Consider the following 16,221-nt stretch of genomic DNA (forward strand, 5'->3'; position numbering starts at 1 on the left):
TTCATCGGCTCTCAGATCCCGCCGGCAATCTGATGGCAGAGTTGATGGAGGGCCAGCCTCCTGGTCTGTGGGTTCTTAGCTCCTCTCCCCTTCTTTACAAACATCGATACACCCGTTGCCATCTCTGGTCCTGGCATTTCTCCGCGGCGCTGTGACTGCTCGCTGAGCATGGCGGTGGTGCCCTGACCCAATCTGCACGCTCCTCCTCCCTCAGGTGGGACCCAGGTGGCACTGGCCTGCTCCCCTGTGCCCTCCCTCAAGCTCCTCTGCACCCACATTCGCCCCAGCCTTCCCGACAGAGCCTGCTCCCGTGGAGAAGGCCAGGCGCGCCCAGGAGCTGAGTTCTGTTTCTCTTGCCAGCAGACCATCTACCCCATGGTGGGCGTAGCTTCCCTCCCCGTCCTCTCTGCTGGCGGGGGCGGGGGGACAACCTTCCCGCTGCCCTCAGCATCCCCACCCACGCGATCGCTCTGAGACAGAGTCCTGGCACTTTCTTACACGTTCCTGCCACGCTTCGTTACGTCCATGGTCACCGGCCCTATGTCCGTCTTTCAGTCGGTTCCGGCTAACACGACCCACCTCCGTAGGACAGCCCCTGTCCTCGCCACTGGGAGCACTTGAACTTGGGACAACCAGCTGTGTCCCAAGTTCAGCAACAGAGACCATGGCTACCAGGATGCCTGGGCAAGAGTAACAGCACCTCTTGTTTATAGAGCTGTGTATGTCGCCACAGGGTTAGGACCTAGGCCACTCACTTTATAGACAAGGACACAGGTCCCACGTCATGCGTTCGTGTTCTGGTCGAGCTGGGCGGGTCTTGAGCCCAGGTCTCCAGCTCCAGAAGCCAAGTCCTCAGCCACGTACGTCCCTGAGCACGTGGCAGAGAAGGCAGACCTGGATCCGGGTCCCCAGAGGACCTATCGCAGCCTCAACATCAGGGACATGGCTGACAGCTTGCCCGGGACAAAGGGCCTGGACACTGAAGGAGAAGGAAGGCAGTTCTCGAGACAGGAGCCGACTCCCAGGGTGGGAGGCTTAAACGAGATCATGCGTTCGCTCAGCAAATACGTGCCCACCGGCCTGTCCTCCCAGAGCCCAGTGCTCGCAGGTGAGGACTTCATTCTTCCCAGCTGGCTCTCCGCTCCCCGTGACCCCCACATCTCTGTGGAGCCCAGGACTCTGTGGTCCCCCCTCAGGACAAGCGACCTTGAGCCTCACTGTTTCAGCAGCAACGATTCCTGGTCATCCTAAGCCCGTTTCCCGTCCAGACCCCGAGCTGGGCGTTGGTGTTCGCCTGTCCCAAAGGAGTCGCACCTGTTTGCTCTTCGCTTAATAATCTTTCGATTATCTCACTAAAGAGGCTAAACGCTTACCGCTGTGGAGAGTCCCTGGTTGGAGGAGAGGCTCTGGCCGCGGGGCTGACGGTCTCGGGGCAGCCGCCGCCATGACGTGAAGCACTTCAGAGTGGCTCTGTCCCGAAGTGGCTTCCCCACCCTCGGGGCCGAGTTTCAGAGCTGGTGGTCTGCCCTCGCTCGGTGCGGGTTCTAGAAGAGATGAAAGCAAGAGTGGGTTTCCTCCCAGCTGTACCCAAACGAGGGCACCTCGGAGCCTCACGGCTGCATCTGTGATGGGAGCGAGGACGCCAGGCTCGCGGTCCCTGGGGCTGTGGGGTCAGTGTGCGAAGTGCTTTCTAAGGCAGGAATCTCCGTCGGCAGGTGGGTTTGGCACATGCTAGTATCATAAATGAGACCATGGTGCTTCTCTGGTTAAGGCTCATCCGTGGCTCTTCGTGCTCCGTGCGGTCGGGCCCCTGCCTGCCCCCTCTCCCCACCCCCCCTTGTATAACTCCCTTCCTCCCTCCAGCCCCACTGGCTCTTTAACCTTTTCTTGGACCTCAGGCCTTCGTGCTGTCTGTTCCCTCGGCCCGGCACGCTCTTCCCCTCTCGATGAGTTTAAATGTTCCTGCGGCGGTTCCTGCCCACAGTCCCTCCCTGGCGGCACCTGTCTCTCTTCCCTTCATGGACATAACCACAGGTCGCGGTGCCTTTATGAATTCACTTCCTGTTTATGGCCTTGCCCTTGTAGGATGTTGGCTCGAGGGACGGAAGGATCTTGTCTGCTATGTTCATTCCCAGGTCTTACTTCAGTACCTGACACACGAGGCACCTCCGCAGCTGTTGAATGAATGAGTGAGTGAGTGATGATGGGCAGGGGAGCCAAACGGCCCCTCTTCCTCACACCTGCTCTCCCCCCTCAGCTACGGGGACATGGTGCCCAAGACCATCGCCGGGAAGATCTTCGGGTCCATCTGCTCCCTGAGCGGCGTCCTGGTCATCGCCCTGCCGGTGCCCGTGATCGTCTCCAACTTCAGCCGGATCTACCACCAGAACCAGAGAGCGGACAAGCGCAGGGCGCAGAAGGTGAGCCGAGACCGGGCGGGCGGGCGCTGGGCCAGAGGCCTCACAGTCAGGCTGCCGGCCGGAGTTCCTGGGAGAAGCCGGCGTGGATGCCCGCTGGCTTGGAAAGGGAGGTGGCTGAGTCCCTTCTTCCCCACCATGCGTTCCCGCCATCAGCTGCCAGCCCACAAGCCCTCATGACCCAGGAGCCGATTCTCTCCTGGACAATCCGTACAATTCCCGTGGCCTGGCCCCCTCCGCCCGCCCACCAGGAGCTGCCGGGCCGACATCACCGCTCTCGGTACCGACAAAGCACAGGGACAGAAATAAATTCACTGAGAGAGTCCTCTGAAGGAGAACATTGAGGCCATTGAGTCAGGGACGAACGGCACAGCGGGTTCAGGCACCGCGGCTCAGGGTCGAGGCCCAGAACCGCCATGAGCAGGAGCGGCGCCATGGCCCTGGGAGTTCAGTGAGTCCAGGGTCCCCTCTGAGGCAGGCCGGGCAGGGGAAGGCGCCGCCCGTCCTGACCGGCCCCACCTTCCATCCTGAACAGCCGACCTGGCGCCGGGCGGTGGAGCTCGGGTGGTGACTTCCACGAGGAGAGGGGAGGGCGAGGGGCGTCCACCGTCGGAGCCTCTCACCTGGAAGGGGCTCTGGGCACAGTGGCCAGGGCCCTGGCTGAAAGGGTCGTTCATGGAGGCTGAGGTTTTGTGTCCCGACCTCATTCTTGCTTTCATTTGACTCCACAAACGTGTACTAAGCACCTACTGCGTGCAGGCCATGCACTGCAGCTGGCCCTGCACACACAGGGCAGCCCCCCCGTGGCAGGGCCCCAGACTCGTGGAGGCACCGGACTTGCAGAGGGGTCTGTGTCCCAACGTCATCAAGCCCAGGCCCAGGCCGCCAGCTCCGATGGGTGTGACTGACATGTCATTACGCTTAATAACAGCACAGATTAGACTCCATCACCCATCCCAGCAAGCGCCTCCGTGTGGCCTGTGCTGAGGAGCCTCGGCTTCTCTTGCCGTGGGTGAGTCCTGTGGCCAGGCCCAGGCTGCTCTGTGCTGTCCCCTCCCCTCCCAGCCCCATTTCCTGCCTCCTCACCCAAGGTCAGGGCTCCCCCTCTCCTGCCAGCCACCCCAGACATAGTCTCCTCTCTGCCCTGTGCCCGTCAGCACAGCAGGCCCACGTGCACCAGCCCTGACTTCACTGCACCTTCCCAGGCAAGGGGCCGGCAACACGGGGCCCTCCTTCCCGAATCCGGGAGCCGGGGCCCCAAGGGCCAGGGCTGGGCTGACAGGGATATGGCCGAGCAGGAGAGGGTCAAAGGAACCCTCGGCTCCCCCAGAGCCAGGGCTTTGCCCACCCGTTCAGCAGCTCCCTTCCCCTTGGCACCCCCTGGCCCCCGCTTCCTGGAGCACCCCATCCGCGCACGAGTGGAACAGGCCCTTTCCCGTGGACTCTGAGGGCTCATCCTGTGACTAATCCAGAGGCCTGGGCTTTGGCACCTTCTTCTCTGCCACTGCAGCCAGATACGCCCCTCCTTCTGCCCCTCCGGCCCCTCCTCTCCCTTCCCAGGCTCCCTGAAGTCAGAGTAAATACTTGTAGTGTTTTCACTTCCCTGGATACTCTCGCCTCAAGCTGCTCAGCTTGTCTTCCACCTTCTCACTTCCCTCGAGAGAAGGGAGAGGATGCAGAGGGGCGGGGGAAGGATGGGGGGATGCTGCCTGCTCCTAGGATCTGAGGCAAGGAAGGGGGTCCAGGGGACGTCGTGGGGTGTGGAGAGGGGCAGGGAGGTCAGCCCACAAGCCTCAGCGTCCTGTTGGCTGCTGTGCTCGGGGGTAATTACTGAAATCACTCCATGATGTTTGCCTCAGACTGTTCTGAGCCGTGGGACTTGGAGATCAGGGGAGGCAGGGGACAGAAGGGGCGCGTCTGGGGGGGCAGTTGGTCCCCATCTCCAGGTCCTGCCCATCTCTTTATTTTACTGGAAATGCTTATTGAGATTATAAATCCACAAGCGCTTGTAAGATTATCACAACCAGGGTGTGGACTTTGATACAACTGATCGTATGGGATCCATCAGTCAACCCAATTCAGATTTCCGCTTTAGTTGTTGGGGTGCGTGTGGTTTTCTTCAACATTCTCTCCTCTGTGGGCCTGTGCTTTAGTCCCCACCCCCTTTTATAACCACACCCTCCCACCCTAAAGCCGCCCACCCCTAACCTCTGAAAACCCTGTCCTCCCTTTATCAGATGTTTCCATTTCAAAGCGGTTGTATGAATGGGCTGTCCAGTAGGCACCTGATCGTTCTGTGCGTGTCCTGGAGACTCAGCCAGGAGCGTGCATCCAGCCGTTCCTCTGCTGGCTGAGCGGCCCCCGTGCTGTGGATGAGCCGGTTTAACCATCGCCTGTTGAGGGGCACCTGGGACGAGGCCACTGGCTTCAGAGGTCAGGCTGCTGTGCACATCCCTGTGCAGGTTCCGTGTGAACATTTCTCGGGGGGGCTCATGCCTGAGAGTGTGGCTGCCTGTTGTTTGGGCTTTTCTACTTCTGGGGCAGGAGGTCCCCGGTCTCAGGGCCACAGGGTGCTGCAGCCAGACAGCGGGAGGGCTCCCGGGGGGCCGCACCCTCCGCCCAGGCCCCTCCTCCAACCCCAGCGACCCCACATCTGCTGAAAGTGCGGCTTCCTGGGATTGGCAGCAGGTTTAGAAACTTGTCTGACAGGAGCTGACATTCCAGGGAGAAGAGGGATGTTCCGGAGGCCACGTCTGTGCTGGGAGTTGCAGGTCTGAGCTGGTCTTGCTAGTTCACTGCCTCACCCTGGTCAGTCCCTTCCCCTCGCATCTTCCACTTCTTTTTTTATCACCCAAGGATATGCTTTTATGGATTTGAGAGGGGGAGAGAGAAACACACATCGGCGTGAGGGAAACATCGATTGGCTGCCTCCTGTACTCACCCCGACCTGGGATCGAACTCACAACCTAGGTATGTGCCCTGACTGGGAATCGAACCTGCAACCTCGGTGCACGGGACGGTCAGTGTTCCAAACAGTGGAGCCGTGCGGCCAGGGCCGTTTCGTGTCTTTAGAAGAGCCTAGATGACCTCAAACTCTGTTAACGCTCATGTCCTCATGGCCATGGAGGAGTGAGCCTCCAGCAGCGGCTTTATCATCGTGGGGTTCTCTCTCTCTCTCTCTTTTTTTAAATATATTTCTTTATTGATTTCAGAGAGGAAGGGAGAAAGAGAGATAGAAATACCAATGATGAGAATCATTGATCGGCTGCCTCCTGCACACCCCCCACTGGGGATCGAGCCTGCAACCCAGGCATGTGCCCTTGGCCGGAATCGAACCTGGGACCCTTCAGTCCTCAGGCTGACGCTCTATCCACTGAGCCAAGCCGGCTAGGGCTCATCGTGACCCAGGTGTGGCTTCCTCCCTCTGGGCCATCACCAGCCCCGCCTGAGCACGCTCAGCGCGAAGCTCTGCTACACGCCAGAGAGAAATGTGCATGAGCCCGACTCCGGCCCTCAGGAGCCCAGAGGCAAGCCGGAGCCCCACCCAATTTCAGGTGCTGGGTTTTTCTGTAAACAGTGAACCTCCTTATCCTGGGTGGGAAGTGATGAAATGCCACAGCACGTTTGATGTGACAATCTGCTGCTTTAATGGAGCCCAGGGTAAGATAAAATTAAAAGAAGTGCCACAGAGGAGAATCTTTCATCTCTGGAAAGTAATGGAGACAGACCCCAGACACCAGGAAGCCGGGCGCTAAGTGGTGTGATCAAGTTATGTAAGGCTGTGATGAGCTTAACACAATCGGGGTTCCATATGCAACTCTCAACTACCAGTCCTCACCCAAAGCAGTACCAGCCGCACCCCGACAAGGGACTGGCTTGAATGGAGATGCTGGGGGTACGGCTGGAGCAGGACCCCAGATGGGGATCGTCCTGGGCTTGAATGGTCTTTGCTCAGAAAGAGAAGAGGGTTACCTGCCCTCCTTTCTCTCCCAGGTGCCCTCTCGTCCTCCCCATCCAGGGGAGCGAGCTGCCTCAGCCGTTAGAAGCAGACCCCCAAGTTCAAGTCCTGGCCTCTTCCCTTCTAGAAGCCAAGAAAGGGCGTTGAACTGTCCCTACGAGGACGTGCTGGCCACAGGGCAGCTTCCCAGGAAATGAGGTCGAAGGTGTCCTGCTGGCAGCCTGCTCGGAGCCCCTGCCGCCTGTGGGCAGGCCCAGCTGGGGAGGGGCAAGCAATGGAAGCGGCGCGCAGCCTGAGGGAGATGAGAAGTAGCCATAGCTGAGTCGATAAAGGTCGGGACACCTGGAAGGAGGGGGACTTGGATGAGCGGTATTCTCCTGCCAGGATGACCCCCAGCTGCAGAGGCGAGTGGAAACCCCTGGGCACTCTGATCCTGACCCAGCATCAGGCCCAGGCCCAGGCCCAGTGAACGGAGAGCCTGAGGCTGGGAGCAGCAGCCTCCTCCCCCGCCTCCAAATCACCTGGGAACCAGCCTCCCTGGGACAGCCCCAGCCCTGGCCCTGTCGGGCTCCCTGTCCTTACACCTCACTCTGTCTCTGCCAATCACAGAAGGCCCGCCTTGCCAGGATCCGTGTGGCCAAGACAGGCAGCTCCAATGCCTACCTGCACAGCAAGCGCAACGGGCTGCTCAACGAGGCTCTGGAACTGATGGTCGGTGCCTGGCGGGCGGTGGAGGGAGGGCCGGGCTGGGAGGTGCCTGGGGGACCCTGGCTGGGAGGTGGAGGGGATGGTGGGCTTGTTTTCTCATGCAAGGGCACCAGCACTCCCTCCCAAAGCCCCAGTTTGAACCCTGAGACGGACATGTTTCCAAACCGTCCCCAGGTAGCAACCCCCTCCCCTGCACATACCTCTCCCATGGGATTGTCACCACAACCCCTAAACCAGCTTTAGCCCAAGGACCCCCAGCCCAAAGGCTGGCATGTGCTATGGTGACCCTAAAATTTGGTTCGCCCAGATTTTTCTAGTGCCCTCCTGCCCTCTGTGGGGAAATGAAGAGGGTGGAGAGGAAGGCTGGCAGCTCTATCCTCGTCTCTCGTCGCACAGGGCACCCCGGAGGAGGCGCATGTGGGCAAGACCACCTCGCTCATCGAGAGCCAGCACCACCACCTGCTGCACTGCCTGGAGAAAACCACTGTGAGTCCCAGCCCTGCCACACCCACGCCCCCCCCCCCCCTTTCGGGGTTCAGAACTCACATCCTCAAGCTGGTCCAGCTTCAGAAGTCAAAGTCTGTCCCCTTCAGAGTCAAAAGCAGTGAGGAGGCCCCCGAGGAGTGGGCAGTCACTGAGGTAGGGCCAGCTCTGCCCTGCAGCGCACTGAGGCCTCACCCCACCCTGCACCCCTCCCACGGCCCCTTCTCCGTGACTGAGGCCAAGGGCTCTGCCTGTCAGTCTCCCAGCTCCAATGGGCAAATTTCTAGGAGTTGCTATGGACCGCAGAGACGAATATCAGGTGGGCCTACCCTGGTGCTAGGAGATGCCCTGTGAGCCTTGCCCCTACATTCCTCTTGCAACAGGAGACAGGGAGTCAAGGAGGTAGCAATTGAATTTCCCTAAGCAGGGACCTCATTGGGGCCACTTCCGCTAGTCACCAGCATCCCAGGGCGTTCACTTCCGATCGGTTTATTGCTAATAGAGGCATGGTTTTGGGCAACATAGAATGTGGAATGATGCCTGTGCCTCACCACCAGACCGAAAGGAAGGGCAGTGGGCCACCCTGGACCCTTGGCAACAGAAGTGTTAGGAATAGGGGGGAGGAGAGAAGTCAGGAGAGACAGAGACAAACTGAAACCCTTTCCTGGTCTTGAACCTGCCCCCAGTGCACTGCAGGCAGGGGCTCAGCACAGACATAACTTCCCACACCCAAGGTCCTGCCTCCCTGACGCAGGGGATAGAGGTCAGAGGGCGCGTATGAGTCAGTGTGGACACTGGATGGCAGCGGAGCCCAATGAGGACTTCCAGAATGGGGAGGTGCCCTGGAAACCCGTTTGCAGACTTTGCAAATATTCCTTAGTGTCAACCTGTATGCGCATATCTAGGATTTCTCTCAGACTCAGAGCTTGCCAAAGGACGGGCCCGGCCCCGACTGCCCTTTCCAAGTGCATGTGCCGGGTGGAACGGGTGAAATTATTTGGGTTTGAAGGGCTGGAATGTTGGCATTGAAGAAAGATATGGGGGGTCCAGGGATGGAATGCTGGCATCAGAGTAGAACAGAATGCTGAATTTGAGGGGCGAATGTCGGATTGTGGGGGTGGGACATTGCCATGAGAGAGATGGAATGCTGGATTTGGGGGAGAGATGCTGGGGTAGAAGAGGCAGAATGCTGGGATGGAAGGAATGAACTGGGGTTTGAGCAGGGTCATGCTGGAGCCAAGGGCGGGGAATGCTGGGAGCAGGGGCTGGAATGCCGGGACCAGAGACTGCGCGTCATCTCTGAGCTTGGGAATGCCGGAATGGACAATCAAAGGTGTTTCTATCTTCTGTTGGCATGTTGTCCTGTAGGGGTTGTCCTATCTTGTGGATGATCCCCTGTTGTCTGTACGAACGTCCACCATCAAGGTATAACTTTTTAAAAATTAATCGATGTTCTTTTCTCTGATTCTTTGAGTCTGTGGAGTCTCCTCCTCCCCTGGTCTGGTTCTCTGCATGTGCTGCTGGCTCCGCGGGCCGCTCCTCCACGGCCTCATTCCGCTCACTCAGCTTCCAGTGTCTCGTGAACTCCCAGCTGCCTTCCTGAGTCCCTGACAGCCTCCCCCAGGGGCGGGGAGGGCGGAGGACCACGGCCCCACGCTGGTGCCCTGGGAGTGCCCAGGCCGCATCGGGCCGCCTCCCCAGCTCCGTGGGGACTGCTGGTGTCAGTCTCTGAACTGTTCTCGTGCTCCCTCCCGTCAGACTCCTCCGCGCGCTGGCGGCCTTGCCTGATCGTTAGTGCCACAGATGTCTAGTCACCTTGGCGAACAGCCATTTCTCACTTCTCTTAGAGCCCCATCTGATGGCCTCTCATCAGGAGGCTGTTAGCAATCCCTTCCCACGCTTACCCTTGACGTAGGGAACCCCGTGCCCCCAGCTAGTCATATCCCCTCATCAGGTGCAGGAACAGTAATTACATGACCCTGACAGCTTGAGCGCACTGGCCTTTGAGCGCAAAGCCCTCCCAATTCTGAGAGTGATCAGTGCCTTTCTCAGCTTCTGTCCCACGCCCACCCAGGATTCCTGAGGATCTCCCCCATTCAGTCCAGAAAAGACAACCTAACACCCGCCCCCCCCCCCCCCTCCAGCAGCGCCTCCTTCCCTGCCACCCGGGGTCCTGTGTGGAGCCTGCAGAGTAAGTCCCATCTCTGCTTCCAGCTCTGCCGATGCCACCAAAGCCCCCCGTGCCCTGCACCCATCAGCGCCAAGTACACCTCACACCTTAACTACAGTCCCCACCCTTCCACCCGCCACCAGGGCTGCCCGTAGAACTGTCCTCTTCCTTTGATGCCTGTCTGTGCCCCGGGCAGCTGGGAGGCCTTCTCTCCAGGCCCGGAACAGAGACAGGCAGCCACCCCAAGTCTGGGGGCTCATCTCCCCCTCCTCCTGCTTCCCACAGAACCACGAGTTCATAGACGAGCAGATGTATGAGCAGAACTGCCTGGAGAGCTCGATGCAGAACTACCCGTCCACGAGAAGCCCCTCGCTGTCCAGCCACCAGGGCCTCACGACCACCTGCTGTTCCCGTCGTAGTAAGAAGACCACACACCTGCCCAACTCCAACCTGCCGGCCACCCGCCTGCGCAGCATGCAAGAGCTCAGCACCATCCACATCCAGGGCAGCGAGCAGCCCTCCCTCACCACCAGGTGGGCCTTCAGCCTCAGGAGCACCCTGGCCCTCTGCCCCCTCATCTATGCCCCTCCCCCTCCTTGTCCTGACAAGTTAACCCAAAGGCTCTTTGGGGGATACTGTAGCAGACGTAGGCCCAATGTGTGGTTAGATACCAAAAAAAAACACTCCCCCCAAAATCCACAAATGACCTAGCCCAGTACGAAGAATGGACCAAGAAAATAATGCTCACAACTGTGTCCAACACAGCTTATCCCAGGCTGGTTTTGAATCTGACTGCCTTTCCCTCCTTTCTCTGCATATATCTGTCCACCCCCACCCCCTCCAGTGAACTGCATGGAATTCCGGGAAAGCAACAGTCGAATGCCACGAACGATAGGCAAACAACCCACCAGAGGGAAGACATTTCCTTTGAGTCCAAAGCCCAATATCCAGGACTTTGCAGTTGTTGGTAGTTTAGGCCTATAACGAAAATGAGTAATTACGGGCTGATGTCCAAAGCAGAGACAGAGGCAGGCTGAAGGCTCCTCCTAGTTTCCATGAGCTAGAGATGTCGGGGGGGGGGGGGGGGGGGCGGGCTTTGGGACACTAGCAAGAGCCACCATCCTCAACTCACTCTTTTATTTTTATCCCAGTCGCTCCAGCCTTAATCTGAAAGCAGACGACGGACTGAGACCAAACTGCAAAACGTCCCAGATCACCACAGCCATCATCAGCATCCCCACACCCCCAGCGCTAACCCCCGAGGGGGAGAGCCGGCCACCCCCTGCCAGCCCAGGCCCCAACACGAACATTCCTGCCATAGCCAGCAACGTCGTCAAGGTCTCCGCCTTGTAAGACCACTGGACACAGGGCCATGTGGGCAGTGGGAGTGAAGCGGCTGGCATGTTGGTGGAGGCCACTGGACCACCCTGTCCCCTTCTCCCTGCCCTCTCCCCAGCACTGCAACTCATGCCTGGGAGGAACAAGAGCAGCAGAGGGGCCCCAAGGTTCACTGGCGTGGACACAGCCCTGTGGTCCTGCCTACCAGGGGCCAGAGGAAGGGAGGGTAGGGGATGGGACTGGAGGGGGAGCCTCAGACCAAATAGCAGTTGCTTCTGGAGACCCCAGTGAGGAAAACAGGAGACCGAGAGCAGCACAGAGGCCCAACTGACACATGCAAAACAGGAAGAAAATATAACACTGTGTATCTAAGCACCTTTTCAAGGCTCTTAATGGATAATATTTATTCAGGGGAAAAGGTGGAAAACAAAAACACCAACGGATTTTTGTGCACCGTTTTTCTCCATGGACCCAGTACCTTTGAACCAAAACAACGCATTTTGTGAGGTTTGGTTTTGTGTGTGTGTTTTTTCCTCCTTTTATAGCAAAAGCTTTTAGGCTAAGCAGCCAGTTACTGCTGAGTTGTCTCTCCATCCCCCCAGGTGGGTGAGGTCAGCGGAGCCTGGCCCCCATTGCCCTGCCGACCTGCCATGACCACACAGCAACATGTCCCCTGTCTGTCCCCTCCGTCTCCGTCTCTCTCAGCTTCGCCCCTGGCTGTTTGTCCGTTGTCCAGCGTCTGTGTCTACATGGACCCTGGTGGCCCCGAGACATGCCAGGGAAGCCTCCCCACACAGGCACCTGCAGCTAAGTGCCTGGAAGTGGTGCGTGTGGATGCAGCTGGGGAAGAGGGAGGAGGGAAGCCCCCTGCAAAAACCCAGTGCTCCCCTGGAGGTGGGATCACGGGTGTTCCAGTTTCCATGTCTGGCTTAGAAGGAGAATGACCGGATCTATCACACTGGGATATTGAAAACGGAATCAACCGGCGCATGGCACATGCCAGTGGAGAGGACAGAAGAGCCAGGGCTAGCCGCCGCCCATGGCTCCCACCATCAAGCCCACCCACAGCTACGCCCAGAGGCCACTTCCCTGCAGAGGGCAGCGGTGCAAGGACCACAGGCTGCACCAACTTGCAAAAGCAAGAGATTCTCGATGATCCTTACCTGGTCTGAAAGGTGTCCTGAGTTCTGAAGTCTTCAGGCCTAATGTCCCTGGAGACCCCCATAGTGGGGGCAAGCTGGTGCCCTCGTGCAGGTGAGGGGGGTGAAGATTATTCCTGGGAACCTGGGCGCTTCTGTTCTGGTGGCTCTGCAGTCCTCTCCACTTCCACTGCTTATAGCAGACCCCGACCCCCAGTGGCCCTACTGCAGCCCTCTAGCCTGCGCGCTGAGATACAGCAGCTCTCAGGGGCTCCGTGGCCATTCTCCAGCTGAGTGATTAAAACTAGGCCAGGAATCTGCCCACCACGGCCGTGTAGGTGCGTTTCACCAGCCAGGAGCCTGAGAACACCTTGGGTGGGCTTCCCTGTGAACCCTGCTCTAGTGACCCTGTACAGCAGGGAAGACAGAGGGCTAGGAGGATGCCCCTAACTGGAAGGTGGGCAGAGGAGAGGGAGCCTCCCACCTTTATCTCCTTTGCTAACCTCATTAACCACGGACCAAGTCCTTTCTCTGGCCCCACGGATTTCCCAACACGAGAATGGGTGGTCCTGGCCCTCTGAGCTTATGGCAGAAAAGCTTTACAACAGGAATTCGTGTACACACCCAACCGGAACACACCTGAGAATAAGTACGCAAATCCCATCACTTCACACACATGAGGGCAGGCAGAGGGCCTGGCTGGACTCAGTTCAGAGAGCAGGCAGAGGATCAGAAAAGGAAGTTTTCTTTTGAAAGAATGGACAATGGAACAGAGTTGGAATGTCTAGATATCCAAGTTTACATCCTGGGAACTGAGTGGGATACGGGATCAAGACGCAAAGAAGAACACTGTTGCTTACAGTCACACTGCCGGTGTGTGAGAAAGGTCCTCCCAGGGCCAGAGCAATGGCTCACCCAACCCAGGATGTCCCATCCTGCATCGGGAGCACACAGTGTCCCCACAAAGTAACGCGCCAATTGTAATCATCGCATCCCAGATGATTTCCCGTTTCTGACCCCAGTGAACTCAATGCTTGTATTCCTCCAGCTTCATTTCCAAGCCCCGCACTCGGCCAGTTCCTAGGAGAACCGGCAGGTTAGACTCTCCCTTTGCCCTGCCCGGCAGGGTGGCCTTCGCCAGGAGACCCACTTGCCTCTGGTCCAAAGGAAGACGCCATCCTACCGAGGGAAGTAGCTCATCTACTCTTACACCGAGTCCAGCCAGACCGCGCTGCTGCGTCTGGACGGAAACAAGAGGCCAGTGTGCTGAGCAGCCTCGTCGGTCTCGCTCACTGGCCTGTGACCGAAGAACCAGATGTCAGGGTCTTCCGTGCAATGGCTTTCTGGTGTAATGACCTTGAGCTTCCATAGCTCATCAATCACTTCAGCATAGTAGGTCCCCCGAACCACCCGCCCCACTCAGCATTCAAGAGGTTAAAAAGAAACCAACGAATAGGCCACATTCAGATGCATGGAAACCTAGAAAATGAAGTACTGAGAGTCTATCAGAACTAGAGGAGGCTAAAGACGCTTCTGTAGGTCAGAGAAAGCTGAAGCCCAGGGGAATTAAATGACTTGCTCCAGGTCATGCAGTCATTTAATGTCAGAGCTGGGACCAGGGCACAAGTCCCTCGGCTGTCCGTCCAGTGGCTTCCCCACTGCCTGGCAGAGCAGCGATGCCTCGGAGAAGAGCCATCAGAGAGTAATGCTGTGACTACAGGCCTGACCTCATGCAGATGTCAGCAGTGCATGGACACGGCCCTCAGAAAGCACAGGACTCTGCTACCACAAGCCAGCCCCTGGACACCACCACTTCCTGGGCAGAGCTGGCCTGGACAGTCAACTCTGAGAAGCAGGTGCTTGTCAAATGCTCTCTTCCCAGTGCAGAGCGGGCGTGGACATTTCAGCGCCTACCTGCGGGGTCCTCTGGTCCTGACTGCGACCTCTGGTGTAATAGGTCAGGCACTAAATCCTGGATGGGCAGGAAGAAGCTGAGTGACCTCCGCGTCCACACGGCACAACTGTGACTGAGGCCAGGGCTCTGTCCACCACGTCACGTTGCATTACTTGGAGGTTTGCTTATATTTTTAGCACCTGGATGTCAAGGGTGGTGATTAAACGGGAGCAGACATTCCATTCAGAACCACCCTGAGCCAGGACTCCGCGCCCCCCCCGCCCGCCCCCCAAGCAAACTCTGGACGAGTCCTCTTTCGTCCCCTATTTTCATAACTAATGTTGAGCTCAGGTCTAATTGCATAGAATCCTGTTCACAAGGCCAGACATGCTCAATGACAGTTGAACACAACTGTCTACAATCACACAGGAGTATAAGACCAGCAAGTAGAAAGTGAAATTAAGAAAAAGAACCTGAACAGAATGTAAAGTGGACAGATTGTGCTCATCTATACTAACAAAAAGTCAACTTGTGGACATGCGGAGGACTTTACCCAGTTTTCAAACTAGGATTCCCACAGTTCAGGATCGTGTCACTTACTAGAATACAGGCAGGGGAAGTGTCCATTAAAACATGTACCTGAATTTTGTTCCTTTTTTTAAAAAAAAAAACAACCTGCACAGGTAATCACTGAAATTGAACTAAACTTAGATCTTGGGGTTATGAATCAATTCCAGTGGTCCAGACACCCTTACTGCAACTACCAGGTAACTAACAGCAAGGCAGAAAACTCAGTGCTGGGATCTTAGATTACTAAGGCGGTCTCATTTGCGAAGCTTTAAAACGACTGGATGAAGGAGAAATTGTTACCCTCGGAGCCCAAACAGCATCATGAAAAGCATCATTTGAATGAACAGAAAGTGGTTATCAGCAAAAGAAACAGCTAAAGGGGTTCCTTTTCAGTCTTGTTTTCTTTTTAGAATGTTCTATGTTCTTCTCATCATGTGTGGGATGACATCTGTCTTAGCAGGTTCCTTAACTACACTGGATGATGTCACTCCGACCAGGGCAGGGCACTGACTCAAGTCCTGGGGCTCCTTGGACCAACAGACTATTTTACAAACCTGGGAGGTGGGAGGGATGGTATATTTTTGATAACCAGACATTCCAATGTAATGTTTTCCTTAGCAGTCACTCCCCTCCACACCAATTAATGTTATTGTGAAAAATATCAATGTGTTCTTTTCTATTTTCGTATAATAAATGGGCTTTGCTTACCAACATCACAATGGCAAAGAAGAACTGTACAAAACTGCAGGAAGATAAACATGTGAAAACTTTCTATGGAAAAAAAAAAAGAAAAAAATACTGAGTTTCCTGTCGTCTTCTTTTGAAACTGTAGTGCGTATGTTACAACGTGTATCATTTACAGTATTGAGTCACGTGCCACTGCTGTACCGGATGTATCCAATCTGGATTAAACTATGTGCCACAAACCCTAAAATGATTGTTTATTTTAATACCAATTCTCCTGCTATCCACTAGAAAAAAAGGGTAATCTAAACAAAGGGATACTTTCAACCTTGCTAGAGAAAAGTCACAGCACATGAAACTACTATAATAGTGTCTGACAACTGTAATCAGGGGGAAACAATTTTAAGTCAGAGTCTCAGAAAGGTGCTTAAAAGCCTAGTCCAATCTTCCCTCCCCACCCTCCCTCAACTCGAGCACCTCCTCCGACGTCCATGGCAGTTCTCACCTGCTTGCATCTTTCATCACGGATGTTCGCCAACAGGAAAAGCATTTGACTGATTTGTCAACAGCTCTGCTCTGAGGCCCAGCCCTGATTGAGAGAAATTCTACTGGTTCTAAGAATACACCGAGTATATACGCCTTCATCTAAGGCAGAGGTGGGGAACATCCGGCCTCTGGGCCGTATAAGGCATGTGCAATCATTAGGTCTGGCCCTGCCAAGGGATAAGGGCGAGTTAAATGTTTGACCAAATATAGCAGGTTAATTTTTAAGTTGATAATTTTGTATGGCCCACGAATGATGTTATAAATATCCAAATGGCCCTCAGCAGAAAAAGAGGTTCCCCACCCCTGATCTATTT

At 56.4% G+C, this 16,221-nt stretch overlaps 1 protein-coding gene across 2 annotated transcripts in view; it reads left to right on the forward strand.

Moving 5' to 3' along the window:
• The window catches only part of KCND3 (potassium voltage-gated channel subfamily D member 3), a 137,891-nt gene extending 122,388 nt beyond the window's left edge, over positions 1 to 15,503 (forward strand). The window contains exons 3-8 of one of the 2 annotated variants that reach the window (XM_036343864.1): positions 2,258 to 2,420; positions 6,985 to 7,086; positions 7,480 to 7,569; positions 8,935 to 8,991; positions 10,022 to 10,269; positions 10,888 to 15,503. In XM_036343864.1, the coding sequence (XP_036199757.1) occupies positions 2,258 to 2,420; positions 6,985 to 7,086; positions 7,480 to 7,569; positions 8,935 to 8,991; positions 10,022 to 10,269; positions 10,888 to 11,089 (862 nt within the window). In that variant the 3' untranslated portion in view covers positions 11,090 to 15,503. The remainder of the gene's footprint in view (positions 1 to 2,257; positions 2,421 to 6,984; positions 7,087 to 7,479; positions 7,570 to 8,934; positions 8,992 to 10,021; positions 10,270 to 10,887) is intronic. The other variant, XM_036343865.1, reaches the window with a different exon arrangement.
• The last annotated feature ends 718 nt before the right edge of the window (positions 15,504 to 16,221 follow it).

Source organism: Myotis myotis, unplaced genomic scaffold (genome assembly GCF_014108235.1).
Source record: "Myotis myotis isolate mMyoMyo1 unplaced genomic scaffold, mMyoMyo1.p scaffold_m19_p_18, whole genome shotgun sequence".
Lineage (NCBI taxonomy): Eukaryota > Metazoa > Chordata > Mammalia > Chiroptera > Vespertilionidae > Myotis > Myotis myotis.